The sequence below is a fragment of the Nerophis ophidion genome, linkage group LG16, assembly GCF_033978795.1.
Source record: "Nerophis ophidion isolate RoL-2023_Sa linkage group LG16, RoL_Noph_v1.0, whole genome shotgun sequence".
NCBI lineage: Eukaryota > Metazoa > Chordata > Actinopteri > Syngnathiformes > Syngnathidae > Nerophis > Nerophis ophidion.
In genome coordinates this window covers 9,897,461-9,915,166 of record NC_084626.1, presented here as the reverse complement: position 1 = coordinate 9,915,166, position 17,706 = coordinate 9,897,461, and the positions used below count along the sequence as shown (strand labels likewise).

Genomic DNA, 17,706 nt, shown 5'->3' with positions numbered 1-17,706 from the left:
CCCATTAAGGGGAGGAATGGGTGAATTAAAACTAGAAGTAAGTTTACATCCGCCATTTTTTTTTGTAGGTCTCTAAAGATATCCACCATTTTAGTTGTTGTCTATATGTCACTTTATGACTCTTACAGGCAGAAGTTTGTTTTACAACTTGTAGTTTTTGGGTATTCTGCCATTGCTTTCTTAGTCCATACATCAGAATGATCTCGCAATCTCTACAGGCAGTAATAAAACCTCCACCTGTAGGTTTTTAACAGTCCATCTTGCCTTCTTAACCAAATTCCCCACACTCTTAATTTCTTTATCTAAGTCGGTTGTATATTCATCAATCGTAGGATAATGTTTTGTATGATTTTGAATTGCTATCATTAACTGCCACAATTTGATGTTAACTTCTTTTACGATGCATTGTATTGATAAAGGTGCTGAGTTTTTGATATATATATATTAACGATTTTGGGATGTTATTGACAAGAGGGACTCACACAAGCACTTACGTATTCCACACACCATTCTTACTCAAGGCTTCAACATTTGGTTCTGAAAGGTATATTTGACGTTGTTTCCTCTTAACACTGAGTTTGATTGTAAGTAAATATTCCGAACAAGCAAGTGATGTATGTTTGTTGCATTGAAAAATAAAAAATGAGTCCCCAAAATATCAAATTGCACCCCGTTAATGTAGTTGTAATGCCCTCTGGGAACAAGACTCAGCCAATGGGAGTCATGCAGGCACAGGGATTTTGCGACACAAGCAGAAATTGGCATTGCAACTTGTAGGCGTTGCCACTCGTCATTTTGATTTTGCAACTGCTACAGGCGGAAAATGGCCCTGCAACTTGTCCATTTTTAAGCTTTCCGCCATCGTTTGTAGTATTTACAGCTGTTATACCATCTTTAATGCTTGTTCTACCCTCTTAAATGTATTATTTAATTTGATTCCACTGATGGGCAGCAGGGTGGAACAGGGGTTAGTGCATGTGCCTCATAATACGAAGGTCCTGAGTGGTCTTGAGTTCAATCCCGGGCTCGGGATATTTCTGTGTGGAGTTTGCACGTTCTCCCCGTGACTCCGTGGGTTCCCTCCGGGTTCTCCGGCTTCTTCCCACCGCCAAAAACATGCACCACACTAAAATTGGACCTAGTGTGTGAATGTGAGTGTGAATGTTGTCTGTCTATTTGGGCTGGCCCTGCGATGAGATGGCGACTTGTCCAGGGTGTACTCCGCATTCCGTCCAAATGCAGCTGAGATAGGCTCCAGCCCCCCCCCCGCGACCCAAAAAGGGACAAGAAGTAGAAAATGGATGGATGGATCGATTCCACTGATTTATATTTTTTAAATTTGATTTATTAATTTAATTGAAATAATTGGCCCAAGTGTGTGATTGTGAATGTTGTCTGTCTATCTGTGTTGGCCCTGCAATGAGATGAGGTGGTGACTTGTCCAGGGGATAGGTTCCAGCCACCCCCACGAACTTGAGATTGCCAAGCGGTCGTAAAAAGATGGATGGATGGAAGGTAAATGGTGTTTTTTAACCACAATTTAAAGGCATTTTAACCCTATTGCAAAAAGTGTATTTTTTATTTCTTACAAAGAAAGATGATGGACAGTTAAACATGTAATGTGCAAGTTTTAACTTCTGCCTATAGATGTCCCAAGATCATTCTGATATATGGACTATGAAAAAAGATGACTTATTTCCGGTTTTGTTTCACCTATTCCTCCCCCCAATGAATGCCACATTTAGGACACACCCACTTCCTGGTCATAAATTATTCTGACCGCTCTCAGCCCCCTGTGGCCCCCTTTTCTAGATGAGGAGCTACACTAATACTGATGTCAGAAAAAAGTATTACATACTTTTATTACTTTGTAATGTAGAATGTTAGAAAATGTCTATCAAGTAAAATTACTGAAACAGAAAACAATGGAAGCTAGGAAAAATACTAACCTATTTATTATTAACTGTCTAGAATGGACTCATGCTGTCTTGAAAGGGGACTATGATGATTTTTGTCTTTTCTGACTTATAAAAGTTACAATGTTGGATACTAGTGTAAACAATGTCAAAGCAACAAATCATAATGTTCATGCATTTTGGCGTGAGTTTGCACGCAGTATTGGAGGACTCTGCCAGTAGGGTTTTGACTTTGTGACGTCGCAGCGAGATTGACGTACTTATTTGGATTTTACAGTGCATTTGGAAAGTATTCACAGTACTTCATTTTTTCCACATTTTATGTCCCAGCCTTATTCCAAAATAAAGTAAGTTATTTTTGTTCTCAAAATTCTATACACAATACCCCATGACAATATGAAAGTTATTTTGTTGAGATTTTTGCAAATCTATTCAAAATAAAAAAAAATCTAAAAAATCATATGTACATAAATATTCAGTCTTCACCATGAAGCTGAAAAGTGAGATGAGGTGCTTCCTGTTTTAAGTGATCATCCTTCCTACAGCTTACTTGGAGTCCATCTGTGGTAAATTCTGTTGATCTGGCATAATTTGTGCCTATACACCAAGCATGTAAAGCAGATTGCTAGCTCAATTACAGTGGAAATCTCTCATCCTCTTTATGGTAAGTTCTAGCTCCTCCCGTCTGGTTAGAGACTTAGTGTCACAATCGACCTTTGTCACAGAGACAAAATTAATAAGAAAAATAACAAAAAGAGCACTCAATAAAGACTGAGAAATAAACAACTAAGGACACACAAAAAAAGTTGTGGTGAAACGAAAGTCACTCACAAAAAGGTGTGGACAGAAACAAGGAAACACTACACAGCAGCGTTGAAGGAGAGCTACAGAGCCAGAGCAGAGGAGTGGAACACGACTGGAAAGGTGAAGCATCAGGAATCAACTGGCGCCAAGTGAATGGACTGGAGAGCTTAAGTAGTCAAGAAGGAAATATGTTTTAGGTGTGCGCAAAGGTGGCTCCGCTCTATAGCCCAAAAAACAGGCACTGCAACACAAAGCAGACTGGTTGCAACAGAGCTGCCGGATCATAACAGTACCTCTCTTCCACTATAAGGCGACCCCTAGCAGCCTGCCTGTCTTTTCGGGATGAAGAGAGTGGTAGTCACACATAAGGGATGGATCGAGGATACAAGAGCTGGAGACTCATGAGCGTTCATCAGGTCCGTTCCTTTCACAGTCAGCCAGATGCTGAACTAACTCCCCTGCCCTGCCTTCTGGAGTCTAAAATGGCCTTCTCCGTGTAAGGTGGGTGACCATCAATCATGCGCGGAAGAGAAGTAGGCGTTGAAGAAAGGCACGGCAGACTGGGGATAACCGGTTTGAGGTCATGACACTTTGGGTCCCAAGATGCAGAATATCACGGTATTAGAACAGCTTTGTCGCAGCCGCAGCAAATTTTAAAAAAAGTATTAATTCATGGTAGTTTTATCTTAATGTATTTTAATAAATTTTAGTCTGACTCTTTTTATTCTTTATGTGACTTTTTCTTTCTTCTTTTCCTGGTCCTAGTCCTAGGCAGCCTGTTGAGTACTTTTTCATGTTCTTCATAATGTGATTTTTTTTTGTGTGTTAATACTTTTGTTTATTTCAATGCATGATGAATACAGATGCCCTTCTGATTTATTTTACACTGCAAAACAAATCTACCCATGGGTACAAATAAAATCACCTTGAACCTTTCGTCGAGTGATTTCTTAGTTCGTTTTTAATAAATTTGCAAAAATCTCTTGAAAAAAAACCCAAACTCTTTTACATTGTCTTTATGTTGTGTTGTGTGCAGAATTTTGAGGACAAAAAATGGAAAAAACCCCAAAAACAAACATCTATTCCATTTTGGAATAAGGCTGTAACATAACATTTGAAAAATTGGAGCGCTGTGAATACTTTCCGGATGCAGTGTAGACGTCCAGCTTTGCACAAGGAAACTCTTGCGAAACTCTCCAACACAGAGACTCTCTCACACTATGATCTCCATCCACTCAACGTCAATTGTACAGGTCCCCTCCAAGGTTTCTCATTGCAGGGTTTCCCACAGTGCTTTGTTGTTAAGGCGGCCACCCAAAAAACAAAGAGCCACCGCCTAAACTAAAGTCTTAACAAGCTGCTTCGCTTAGTTTTGCCTCTGCCTCTGCCAATACATCTTTGCAGCACCCAGCATTGTACCTCCCATCTGATTGGTTACACGCAGAGTAATAACAACCAATCAGCATTGCATATACAGAGTGCATAGAGTCAGTGCTCCTGAGGTGTGGTGAGCAGAAAGGGGTTTAGCCGGTAAGCATAAGGCAGCGGACTCTCCCCAAATTATAATAAACAACTCCCATTAAACTACTAGTAACATCATTATGAGCCCGTTGACGTTCTAGAAACATAAGTGGCAGCTCAGCTCGCTCGCAGTCCTTGAGGTGAAGGCTAATTAACTTTCAGCGTAAGGTTAGCTTATTTTGTGGTGTGTGTTACGGACAGCAAAACCCTGTTTGTCTGAGAGAAAGACAAGCATTATTGACTTACAGTGAACAACTAAGTTATTTCACTTTACCTTTTTCTGTGTTGATTGAGCTGTGCTGAAGCAGCAAACAGCTACATTATGTTAAATGAATAGTTTCCTGAAGCTGTCTCTGTTAGTTGATATAATAATGTAACTGCATCATAAAGCCTATATGAACTCCATGGTGTTTAGGGATGAATAGTCTCTCCTATTGCTATTGTACTATTTTTTTCAGCTATAGTTACATTAATCATTAGTAATGTAGCAACCTAGTTTTGAATGGCAGCCTCCCTGCTATCACATGTTGATAAAAATATAACATTCACATAATATTAATCAACTACAGGCTTCCCAAATGCTGTAATAAATTAAGCAAGATGAGTTGAACATATGTCAGCATTTGGCCCCACTTTTAACTCTTTTTTTTCAAACACTTACTGCAAACGCTTACTTACACTAAGTAATTAATTTGACTTAGGAAGTCATTATTTTGTCATTATTTTGACTTAGTAAGTCATTATTTTGACTTAGTAAATTACTAAGTCAAAATATTGCAAGTTACAGGAAGAAAAGCTTGCTTAGGTAGAAGTTATTGGTAAGATTTGTAAACCTCAAATATAAGACGACCATTCGTTTTCCAGACTTTTTTTAAGGCTGAAAAAATACATTGTTACATCTAGGTCTGAAAAGTACTAGAATAATAGTATCAAAACATCCAGTAATAAAAAAAGAATGTCAAACCATGTACCGTATTTTCCGCACTATAGGGCGCACCGGATCATGAGGCGCACCTTCAATGAATGGCCTTTTTTAAAACTTTGTTCGTATTTAATGCGCACCGCATTACAAGGCACATAGAATAGATGCTACAGTAGAGGCTGGGGTTACGTTATGCATCCTTTAGATGGAGCTGCGCTAAAGGGAATGTCAACAAAACAGTCGGATAGGTCAGTCAATCAAACCAGCATTCTGACAACTCAGTTCACTCCCAAAATGAATAAACAGCTGTTTTATTATTATTCCTCGCTTCAATAAACATGTAAAAAAACAGTCTGATACTTTTACGGTAAATCAAACGTTAGTGCAATCACAATATAGTAACACTCGAAATTGTGCAAAGCAATAATATATCAATAACTCAACGTTGCTCAAACAATAATGTCATACAACACAACACACAAAATAAACATGTAAAGTTCACTTTATTAAGTTATTCCTCATCCACGAATCCCTCAAATTCTTCTTCTTCAGTGTTTGAATCAAACAGTTGGGCGAATACGGCATCAAACATGCCTGGCTCAGTCTCGTCGAAGTCGTCATTAAGCGAGTCAGTGCTGTTAATGTTAAATTCTCTCGCTGCTGCTCTATTCCCGTGTTTAAACTCTGCGTCGGAAGCGTGTCTCTTAATAGGAGCCATTTTGAGGTCTCTACCTAAACACACAGAAACGGCACGCCTCCTGCAGTCATATATCCCAGCATGCACCGCGCGCTTCTTGTTCTACGGAGGAAAATAAGGTTGGGGGCTGCTTACCGTAAAAGAAGAAGCACACTTCTTCTTCTACGGGGGAAAATGAAGTTGGCGGCTGCTTACCGTAGTTGCGAGACCTCCATCCATCCATTTTTGACCGCTTATTTTTGCTCAGTATTGGTCCATATATAAGGCGCACCGGATTATAAGGCGCACTGTCAGCTTTTGAGAAAATTTGAGGTTTTTAGGTGCGCCTTATAGTGCGGAAAATACGTTACTTCATCATGGGACGGCGTGGCGCAGTGGAAGAGAGGCCGTACGCAACCCGAGGGTCGCTCGTTCAATCCTCACCTAGTACCAACTTCGTCACGTCCGTTGTGTCCTGAGCAAGACACTTCACCCTTGCTCTTGATGAGTGCTGGTTAGCGCCTTGCATGGCAGCTCCCTCCATCAGTGTGTGAATGTGTGTGTGAATGGGTAAATGTGGAAGTGGTGTCAAAGCGCTTTGAGTAGCTTGAAGGTAGAAAAGCGCTATACAAGTACAACCCATTTATCATTTATTCATCAACAGTGTTCCTTTTAGTTTTCTACCCCCTTTTTTGGCATCATGTCCCACGCTCACCGTGCGGTACAGCATTTCTGTGGTCTCCTTCCCAAATGTGAGTGTCCTGTAATTACCTCCCAGGAACAAGATGAAGAACAACGAGTACGAGAGCGTCGAGCACGTGGACTCTGACATAACACTTGTGTTGGAGAATGCCAAACGCTACAACGTTCCTCACTCGTCCGTCTACAAGCGTGCGCTGAAACTGCAGCACATCCAACAGGTCAATCTCTACGTTATATATTCACGTTTTAAAATTTTTGGTGTGTATAGTACAGTGCATACCTGCAGTAATGTCCAAAAAGTTCTGTTCATGATTATCTGTCTTTAATATCAGTGACATTATTGTACACAAATTTATTGTTTTCTTCTGTCATTACCAGGAATTTAACATACAGCTGTGGTCAAAAGTTTACATACACTTGAAAGAACAAACTTAGGTTTTCAGAATGCCCTTCTCAAAGTCCTGACTTAAACGTGTGGACAATGCTGAAGAAACAAGTCCATGTCAGAAAACCAACAAATTTAGCTGAACTGCACGCATTTTGTCAAGAGGAGTGGTCAAAAATGCAACTAGAAGCTTGCCAGAAGCTTGTGGATGGCTACCAAAAGCGCTTTATTGCAGTGAAACTTGCCAATGGACATGTAACCAAATATTAACATTGCTGTATGTATACCGAGCAGATTTTTTTTTTTTCTCTCTATTTTTTTAAAATTTTATTTAGCCTTTATTTAACCAGGTAAAATCCCATTGAGATCAAAGATATCTTTTCCAAAGGAGACCTGGCCAAGAGGGCAGCAGCAAGGTTACATTAAAAACAGTAAACAACACATAAAACATCAAATTTACAACATTAAAACTTACTCATAAGACACATGTGCATACAGACAAGGTAGATTGCAATCCTTTCACAGAAGCTTTTAACTCATTTAATGTAGCAAGGGTTTGAAGTTGAATATTCGATTGTAGGTTATTCCAAGCCTTCGGTGCTGAAACCTAAATGCTTTCTTGCCCAGTTCAGTTCTTACTTTGGGGATGACAAATTGAGGAACATTCATTGAACGAAGATTGTGACTTCCTTGTTTTTTTTGTTAAAAGACAAGATAGATAAGATAGAGTGGTACAAATAATGATTTTGTGGATGAAAACATACCAATGATTGAGGCGCCAAGCACATAAAGATGTCCAGTTAACCATTGAGTATAACACACAATGGTGAGGAAGGGGAGCGCAGTTGGTGATGAATCTCAGTGTCCCGTGGTGCACACTATCCAGCTTGTGGAGACAACCAGCAGTAGCATTCATCTACAACACATCTCCATAGTCAATAACAGGTAAAAAGGTTGTTTCCACCATTTTCTGTTTCACAGTAAAAGAAAAGCAAGATTTGTTTCTATTATAACATCCCGGTAAAAGTTTGTAATTTGGTCACATTTTCAATAGACCCGTAATAAATTCATAAAAGAACCAAACTTCATGAATGTTGAATGAAGTATGTTTTCCAATCACTCTATCACAAAAAAAATAAGAGTTGTAGGAATTATTGGAAACTCAAGAAAGCCTTATGTTCTTTACAGGTGTATGTAAACTTTTGACCATGACTGTATTTATTAGTAATTGCTGTGAAATGCAGAAGGAATAGGAGCTCCTTTCTGAGCTGCCATCTTATCGTAATAGAGGAGTTTGCGTGTCCCAATGATCCTAGGAGCTATGTTGTCCGGGGGCTTCAATGCCCCCTCGTAGGGTCTCCCAAGACAAAAAGGTTTGAGGTGAAATGGCCACCCTGAGCTAAACCAGAAACGAAAAGTTTTTTTCTGACGAGACAAGAAAAAATGGAGGGCTTTCATTCACTGGCGTGACCTCAAAGACAAGGGGGGATTTCAGACCGATACAGCCTTTGCTCTGTTCCAGCTCGACCAGTCACTAATTTCTGATGCTGAAATGAAAATGAAAAAAAAATCCTACTGTGTAAAGATCAGTCATACTGAAACATTGTGGTGTTATCGTGTCAGTTTGTATATATGTGACAGTAGTTTCTATTTACGACACTATGCACTAGTCTTCATGGGAAATGTGGTCTTCCTTTAGGCAAAACTCTTAACGCTTTGGTCCACTGGCGCTGCCAAAATCAAACAAAACTGAATTTTCTTAAGTGGGGCCTTTAAGGACTTTTATGTCCTGTTTGGCTGTGAAGATATGAATGACCCCAGATGGTTGAAAATCCATCAGTGATATAAATGCCACATGATCAAAAAAAAAATATCGAAAGAAAACTGCTGTAAATTAGGGGTGTCAAACTCATTTTAGCGCTGGGGTCACATGCAGGGAAAAAAGGGTTATTATTTTAATCTTCATTTGTTGTTATTTATACTTTCTGAATAAATGATATGATACTGTTCATTAGAGTTTTAAAGTGCTCCCATTGGTGTTAATTTTTAATTTATCAGGAGATGAAATATGAATAATAAAATCAATATCAAATTACTGGACGTTATTAATGTCATTTCCTAATTTCCTCAATTGATGGCTTATTCTGTACATATGTAGCGTCATATACAAAAAAACCTATGAATTTGGACTAATTTCATTAATCACAATTAAGTTAGAAGGGGATACATAGTATTTCAGCATATTTATGTTCCCCTAGAAAATGTACCCCCAGTCGTAAGTACAACACAAAATGTACAGATTATCAAAAGCATTTATTTGGGTAGAAATGTCACAGGTTACATTACCAACAACATTTTGTATACTATCACAAATAAGCAGCGCAATTACGTAGTTTTCAAACACCAAAGTGTTGCCTCTATTTTAACACAGTACATTGCTTCCCCCCCTCTGTAGTCATGCACGCAGTGCAGCAGGCTATACACAGATGTGCTATTGCAACATCCAGTGGACACATATAGAACAGCAGTTTTTTTTTTTTTTTTTCAAATATTTTAGCTCACTTTTCCACTTAGCAAACTCATCTCACGGACTTGAAAAAACCTGTATGACACGTTGCCAAGTTTGACACCCATGCGGTAAATGCTTAAAACAACACACATACCCCTAAAACACACACATGAGAGAAATGCTGCAAGTTCATGAAACAAAACAGAAGGTAGCCAGGCTACCATCAGGGAGAGATGGCCTGGATTACTTCCGTTATGTTTTGTAACCTTGCAGCATTTCTCTCACGTATGTCATAAAAGTTAAAGTTGAAGTACCACTGATAGTCACATACACTAGGTGTGGTGAATTTACTCTCTGCGTTTACTCTCTTGTTCCACCCCCTGGGAGGTGAGGGGACCAGCGAGCAGCAGTGGTGGCCGCCCTCGGGAATCATTTTGGTGATTTAACCCCCAATTCCAACCCTTGATGCTGGTTGCCAAGCAGGGAGGTAATGGGTCCAATTTTTATAGTCTTTGGTGTGACTCGGCTGGGGTTTGAACTCACAACCTACCGATCTCAGGTCGGACACTCTAACCACCAGGCCACTGAGCAGGTCTTTTGGGGGTTGCAGCATTTTACTTTTGCATTTTCTTTTGATCCTACAGCTTTTATGTGATTGCAGCAATTTGAACTTGCGGTATTTTCCCGTTGCATTTGTTATATGGTGTTTCTGTGTTTGGAGCATATGGATGTGACTGCCACCGTATTTCAGCAGTACAAATCCTGTGTTTTATTCCGACCAGATGAAGCGAAAGGAGCTCCTACAGAGAGATGACGATGACAGGGACAGCATGCTTTCCTCTGCCACTTCAGACAGCAGTAGCACCAAGAGAAAAAGGTACCCGCTGTCATGCCTACTGCAGTTATTTTTTTTAAAAGTGCCTGACCACTTGTTGTCGACCTCGTTCTACAGCCACAAGAAGAATACAAAGAAAAATCGAATGAAAGCCCTAATACTTGCTGTGACCGAGGCGCGTGAGTCAGGCACTGGCAGGCGATTGTGTGACCTGTTCATGGTCAAGCCCTCCAAGAAGGACTACCCTGATTACTACAAAGTCATCCTGGAGCCCATGGACTTGAGGACCATCGAGCACAACGTCCGCTCGGACAAGTACCCGACTGAAGATTCCATGGTGGAGGACATGAGGCTAATGTTCCGCAATGCTCGGCACTACAATGAGGAGGGCTCGCGGGTTACTACGAGCCTTTTAATTTTTAGGGTTTAGTGGAAAATATATTCCTAAAATGTTTATTTGTTGTGTGTTGCAGGTCTTTAATGATGCTGACATACTTGAGAAAATAATGAAAGACAGACGCAGGGATCTTGGACCAGCGAACGATGACGATGACAATGTGTCTTCAAAAATTAAAATAAGTAGGTGGCTTCACGATAGTCAGTCTTAGAGTTTTTGTCTTATTTTATTGTTTTTATTAAACTTGCGTCTTTTTGATTGCGTAAGCAAGAGACGACCAAAATTAGGACCATTATTGATTATTTTGTGGCACAATGTAGAAATAAAATTAAACCAAAAAAACAGCAAAAATGAGGACAATGTAAACAAAGAAGGCTCAAATGTGGACGAATTAGGGGTGTTTCAATCTGATTTCGACATCGGTCCGATGTCAGCAAAGAAGTATCGGATGATATCGTCTTGCATCTCAATTCCAGATATAAGTTCTCCAATACAAGCAGTCTTGCAGTGTGTTTACTTGTGCAAAGCTGGACAACCAGTTAACATCTAAATGTCCTCCAATAAGCACACACGGTTGGTCTTTTTTTCTATTTTTGGTTAAGTCATTTAAAAAAAGCTAAACCATTTGCAGCTACACAACAGCTAAGCACACAACAGCACACAAGCTAGAAATTCGTAAAAATAGTTGAACGATATTGCAGTTAAAAACAGGACATTTGCTAATACAAACAAGCATCAGATAATTATAGTTAAATATTACTTACATACGCAAAGTCTTATTAGTATTAAAAAGTATCCAGTGACAAACATATCCACGTCATTAAATTTTTTGCTTCATGAGTTAAACTTCATAATGTATTGTGTCGCCAAAAAATCAATCATCCCTCCACTTCAACTTAAAGGGGATTACACTTTTTAAAAACGTTTTTGCCTAATCACAATCCTTATGAGAGACAAGAAAACTGAAGTATGTTTTTTTTGCATTCTAACTTAAAATAATCGGCTAGTTCTAGATGGCCAACAATTACATTAATAGGAGCAACCAATTCTGCCTCTAAATCACTTTAAAATGCCTCTAAAACCACCAAAAATACTTAATTTACGCGTCTGTATAATAACGAAGCTGTAGCAACATTGTTATTGTAAGAGCGAACACTAAGGAACTGTTTTGCAAGCGTAGTAATACATTGCCATGTTACGGCATTAGGCATAAGCTAGCTACGTCAAGCGGTAAGCTAGCTACTGTGACAATAACTTAATGGCTTTTTAACCAACTGAGGAACTGTTTTGCAAGCGTAGTAATACATTGCCATGTTACGGCATTAGGCATAAGCTAGCTACGGCAAGCGGTAAGCTAGCTACTGTGACAATGGCTTTTTAGTTTGTACTGCTAAACACAATTTGTACTGTTTGAAAAACATGAAACAAGTATCTGTGAAGTATTATTTCATGGTTTTTTTTGTACACAGCTACCTCGACAGCGTATGCAATGTTGTTGTACGGTGAAGTGCTGGTATCATGATCAATATTATAGTGACTTACTTGATGGAAAGTTGTCCGTTTGGTCAAGCTGGCCGGGGACGTTTCCAGTTGATTTGGGTAAGCAATCCGTTTATTTCAGCATAGGTTGGCTCAAAGTTCCACATATGCACCGTGACCAAATCACGCCGACTTCACTCTCTTGTCTTCCGTCTGCTCTAACGTTTCGCCTTCTCTTTGTGTCTTCTATAAGCAGCATTTCATACCTCCGTATACTCAGCTTCAAAAAGATAAGGTTGTAAATCCTCATTTGTCCAAACGTAGCCGTCTTCGTTGTCCATTACCGAGTCTGCCATGATTACAATAAACTCGCGTTTCTTTCCGGAAGTAGAAACACACATTTGTTTCCGGAAGTCGGAATTGCGCTGCTATTGAAACGCAAATAAATTTGCAGATGGATGAAGTTGTGGTATTGCATAAATACACCAAAATACAGTAAATATTGTACATGTTACATATTGTTATGAATGTGCCTGCTACTATTATATTGCAGCGTGTATATAAAATATTGACAAAGGGTTTAGATGTTGTTTTAAAGGGCTTTGAAGGTTACAATGGTGACTCCCATGAGCCACATCTTGCAAGCGTTTTTTATCATCTTTAAAATCCATCCATCCATCCATTTTCTACCGCTTATTCCCTTTTGGGGTCACGGGGGGCGCTGGCGCCTATCTCAGCTACGATCGGGCGGAAGGCGGGGTACACCCTGGACAAGTCGCCACCTCATCGCAGGGCCAACACAGATAGACAGACAACATTCACACTCACATTCACACACTAGGGCCAATTTAGTGTTGCCAATCAACCTATCCCCAGGTGCATGTCTTTGGAAGTGGGAGGAAGCCGGAGTACCACCCCAAAAAAAGATATGTGTTCTTGTCTCTCACAATGATTGTAAACGATAGGCAAAATTCCCCACAAAAGTGCTGTTCCCCTTTAAAGACAACATAAGTCCATTCCAAATGGTTAATAATAAATAGGTTAGTGTTTTTTATAGTTATCGTTGTTCTCTGTTTGAGTAATTTCAGTTGATCAAACCTCTTCTAACATTCCACTCTACAAAATAATACAAGTATGTATGATTTCTGCTGTTATCATATTGGATCAATAAAGACCAATAGCACTGTATCAAAGGTGTCATGATCCAACATGACATTTTGGACTTTGTTAGTTATTTTTCTGTGTTATGAAATTTTCCTGTACTGGTGCTCTTATTTTTGTTCTACTTCCTGTTGAACTCCTCATGTTGCCAACAACTCGGCTTATGTTTCCAGCCTCCCTTAAAGAGGGACTGCATTTTTGGGGAATTTTGTCAATTATTCACAACGCGTATGTAAGACAAGAACACATGTTTTTCATTGTATATGCATTCTAACTTGTAAATAAATGCTAGCAAAACAGCTAACAATAGAGGAAATTGATTCAATCTATTTTTTAGCGCTCAAACATTTAAACATCCATCAGCGTTTGTACATGCTGTAAGTACATATGTAATATATTAACAGGCACATTCGTATTATGTAATATTTACATATTTTGGTTATTTTAAGCATATGACAGGTAATTACTTTCACAGACGCATCACAACGTTCGCTTTGTCCTTCAACAACAATAACACTACTAATCAATAACAATACTAACTCACAACCTACTAAGATATATATATATGTATATATATATATATATATATGTATATATATATATATATATATACATAGATATTTATGTATATGTGGTTAGTAGGATGTGAGTTCAAACCCTGGCCGAGTCATACCAAAGACTATAAAAATGGGACCCATTATCTCCCTGCTTGGCACTCAGCATCAACGGTTGGAATTGGGGGTTAAATCACCAGAAATTATTCCCGGGCACGGACGGCTACTGCTGTTGGCCACTGCTCAACTCACCTCCCAGGGGAGGATCTAGGGTGATGGGTGATGTGTGTGTGACGATCATTGGTACTTTACCTTAAAATATACAGGACAACCTACAATCATCAGCCCGGAGGTTGGGTCTTGGGCACAGTTGAGTGTTCCAACAGGACAATGACCCCAAACACACATCAAAAGTGGTAAAGGAATGACTAAATCAGGCTAGAATTAAGTTTTTAGAATGGTCTTCCCAAAGTCCTGACTTAAACGTGTGGACAATGCTGAAAAAACAAGTACATGTCAGAAAACCAACAAATGTAGCTAAACTGCACTAATTTTGTCAAGAGGAGTGGTCAAAAATTCAACCAGAAGCTTGTGGATGGCTACCAAAAGCACCTTATTGCAGTGAAACTTACCAAGGGACAAGTAACCAAATATTAACATTGCTGTATGTATACTTTCGACCCAGCAGATTTGGTCACATTTTCAGTAGACCCACAATAAATTCATAAAAGAACAAAACTTCATGAATGTTTTTTGTGACCAACAAGTATGTGCTCTAATCCCTCTATCACAAAAATATAAGAGTTGCAGAAATTATTGGAAACTCAAGACGGTCATGAAATTATGTTCTTTACAAGTGTATGTAAACTTTTGACCACGACTGTAGCATCAGCCAAAGTTGGTAGTAGTCATGGTGCCCTGTAGTCACCTGAATGCCTTTTGACCAATCATTGAGGCGATCGTCTGAAACTGGGTTTGCCATACTCTTTCTATACATTACTTTGCATTTTCATTTGTGAAAACACAATAAGTAAGAAAATATTGTGGTTACTAATCTATATGTGTCATTTCAGGAAAGACAAACATCACTGTGAAGAAGTCCAAATATCTCACTCCCTTACAACAGAAACTGAATGAGCTGTACGAATCTGTCAAGAACTACACAGACAAGCGGGGCCGCCGCCTGAGCACCATCTTCCTGCGGCTTCCATCCCGTGCCGAGCTGCCGGATTACTACATCGCTATCAAGAAACCCATGGACATGGAGAAGATCAAGAGCCACATGTTGGCCAATAAGTACCAGGACGTAGACGCTCTGGTTGAAGACTTGGTGCTCATGTTCAACAACGCCTGCACCTACAACGAACCTGAGTCTCTTATTTATCGTGATGCTCTAGTCTTGCACCGGGTGCTCTTAGAGACCAGGCACACCCTGGAGGGCGGAGAGGACGCCTACGTGCCGGATGTGCCTCGCCTCATCCAGGAGCTTATCCGCAGCCTTTTTGTCTCTGTGCTCGGCCACCAAGATGACGAAGGAAGGTGTTACAGCGATTCTCTTGCCGAGATACCTGCCGTAGACCCCGCAAACCCTGAGAAGCCTGCACTCAATTTGGAAATAATCAGGAAGAACGTAGAAGGAGGAAGCTACAGGAGGCTGGATGTTTTCCAGGACCACATGTTTGAAGTGTTGGAAAAAGCCAGACGTCCAAACAGGTGAGAAACTCGCTTGCGTTTTGCACAAAAAACATGTCAGCACTGTCGGATTCTTTACTGATTTTAGGACAGACTCGGAGATCTTTGAAGATGCCGTCGAGCTGCAGCAGTTCTTTATCAGGATCCGAGACGAGCTCTGTAAGAACGGGGAGATTTTGATGTCGCCTGCCCTGAGCTATACCGCCAAACATCTGCATAACGATGTGGAAAAGGACAAGAAAGAAAAGCTCCCAAAAGAAGTGGAGGAGGACAAAATCAAGAGGGAAGAGGAGAAAATAGGTATTCAGTATTTGGGGTGTCTCAACACAACTTTTTCACTTCCGATACCGATACTGAAGTCTTGATTATAACCGATATCAGCACACATACTTTCATAATTTTGTGGTGTGGAATGTTAGAAAAAGCTTTAACAAGTAAAATGAGTCAAACCGAGAACAATGGTAGGTAAGAAACGGACTCTGGAATGAACTTGGGCTGTCTTTAAGTTGAAGTGGCGTGTATGGAGGTCAATTTTGTGTCTTTATTACAAAAGCTATTTTTGTAGACTGAATTTATGGAACTAAATGTTTTTTATTTTTTTTTACATCCTTTTATGCTGACAATTTTCATTGAAAAAAAGAAAGTGTTTTAAAATTCAGTGTATAAAAATTTGGTGTAAAAAAATCATTGCTGAAAAATTCAGTGTTTAAAAATTTGCTGCTTCAAAAAACAAGTAAATTAAGGCTGTTTTAGAACCAGCCATTGCGGTATCAAGTTTTAAGTCACATGACAAAGGTCTTGCAAAACAGCATAAAAAAACAGTTCCTTTCACTACCTTGGCATAATACAACATAATAAACACTTCTGACGACCAGGTGTGACATCACACACACACACTAGTATCTGACCACCGACTTTACATCACACACTAGGACCTGACCACCAAGTACATCACACACACTATTAACTGACAACCAGGTGTGATATCACACACACAGGCACCTGACCACCAGGTGCGACATCACACACACTACTAACTGACCACCAGATGTGATGTCTCAAACACACTAGCATCTGACCATCAGATGTGACATCACACACGCTCGCACCTGACCACCAGATGTGACTTTACACACCTTAGTACCTGACCACCAGGTGTGACGTCACACACAACAGCACCTGACCACCATTTGTGACATCATAACACGTCATAGTCCAGCAGCGCACTGGATGTTTTCAAACTGTAGAAATGACTTATCGGTTAGAATCTGCACTTTTGAGTGGCATACGTTGACCACGGGCAGCGCTTGCTTCATGCAAACGAGGCAGGGGGCAGCAACAAGCCTGAGACCTCGCAAACGCAAGTGTCAGATGGAGGCAGATTTCTACAACAAAGTTATCCAGAACAGTAGTATTATATCGAAAAAGTGGATGTTTTTTTATCCTTTTGCCTTTATTTGTCGCCGTGTTTATTGCATCTTTTTAGCTCATTCTCAATTATAGAAGATGTCGATTAAGTACATAGAAGTAGAGGAGCATATTTTAAGATATTCAGTGTTTCATTGTTCATAGTTAATATTGTAAATCCCACATTCTAGATTTTCATGTACATTCTGAATGTCTTTTTCTGTGAAAAGCCAAACATACCATCTCAAAAACAGAATGAACTTTAGGTATGTTTTACTCAATTATAAGACAGTCAGAATGTACATAAAAATACATAATGTGGGATTTCCAATAATAAATATGAACAATAAAACACTAAATATTGAGAAAATCTGAACGTTACCCCTCTACTCCTGACTACTTCCTTGATCGACATATTTTACAATCGAGCAAGAACCGCAAAGAGGGATGGTAAAACACATCCACATATTGGATATAATATCGCTGTTCTGCAGAATTTCTCTGTAGAAATCTGCCTGTATCTGACACTCGCTGCGCCGTATACAAGCCCCGCACACTTTGCCCCACTCCGTGCGTGCCCAGTCTGCATAAAACAGTATGTCACTCAAAAATACAGATTCTAACCGTTGGAATCATTTCTATAGTTTTAAAACATCGCCCACTGGATTATGACGTTTGACGTCACACCTGGTGGTCAGGTGCTACCATGTGTGATGTCACACATGGTGGTCAGGTGCTAGTGTTGT

General features: G+C 39.7%; 1 protein-coding gene across 7 annotated transcripts in view; it reads left to right on the top strand.

Annotated features, from left to right (window-relative positions):
• pbrm1 (polybromo 1) overlaps nucleotides 1-17,706 on the top strand; it is a 65,305-nt gene that overhangs the window by 23,852 nt on the left and 23,747 nt on the right. For 5 of the 7 annotated variants that reach the window (XM_061922718.1, XM_061922717.1, XM_061922716.1 and 2 more), the window contains 6 exons: nucleotides 6,618-6,759; nucleotides 10,218-10,312; nucleotides 10,388-10,667; nucleotides 10,744-10,849; nucleotides 14,935-15,574; nucleotides 15,642-15,853. In XM_061922718.1, coding sequence (XP_061778702.1) covers nucleotides 6,618-6,759; nucleotides 10,218-10,312; nucleotides 10,388-10,667; nucleotides 10,744-10,849; nucleotides 14,935-15,574; nucleotides 15,642-15,853 — 1,475 coding nt within the window. Of the gene's footprint in view, nucleotides 1-6,617; nucleotides 6,760-10,217; nucleotides 10,668-10,743; nucleotides 10,850-14,934; nucleotides 15,575-15,641; nucleotides 15,854-17,706 lie in introns of all 7 variants that reach the window. The other 2 variants (XM_061922719.1, XM_061922715.1) reach the window with 1 other exon arrangement.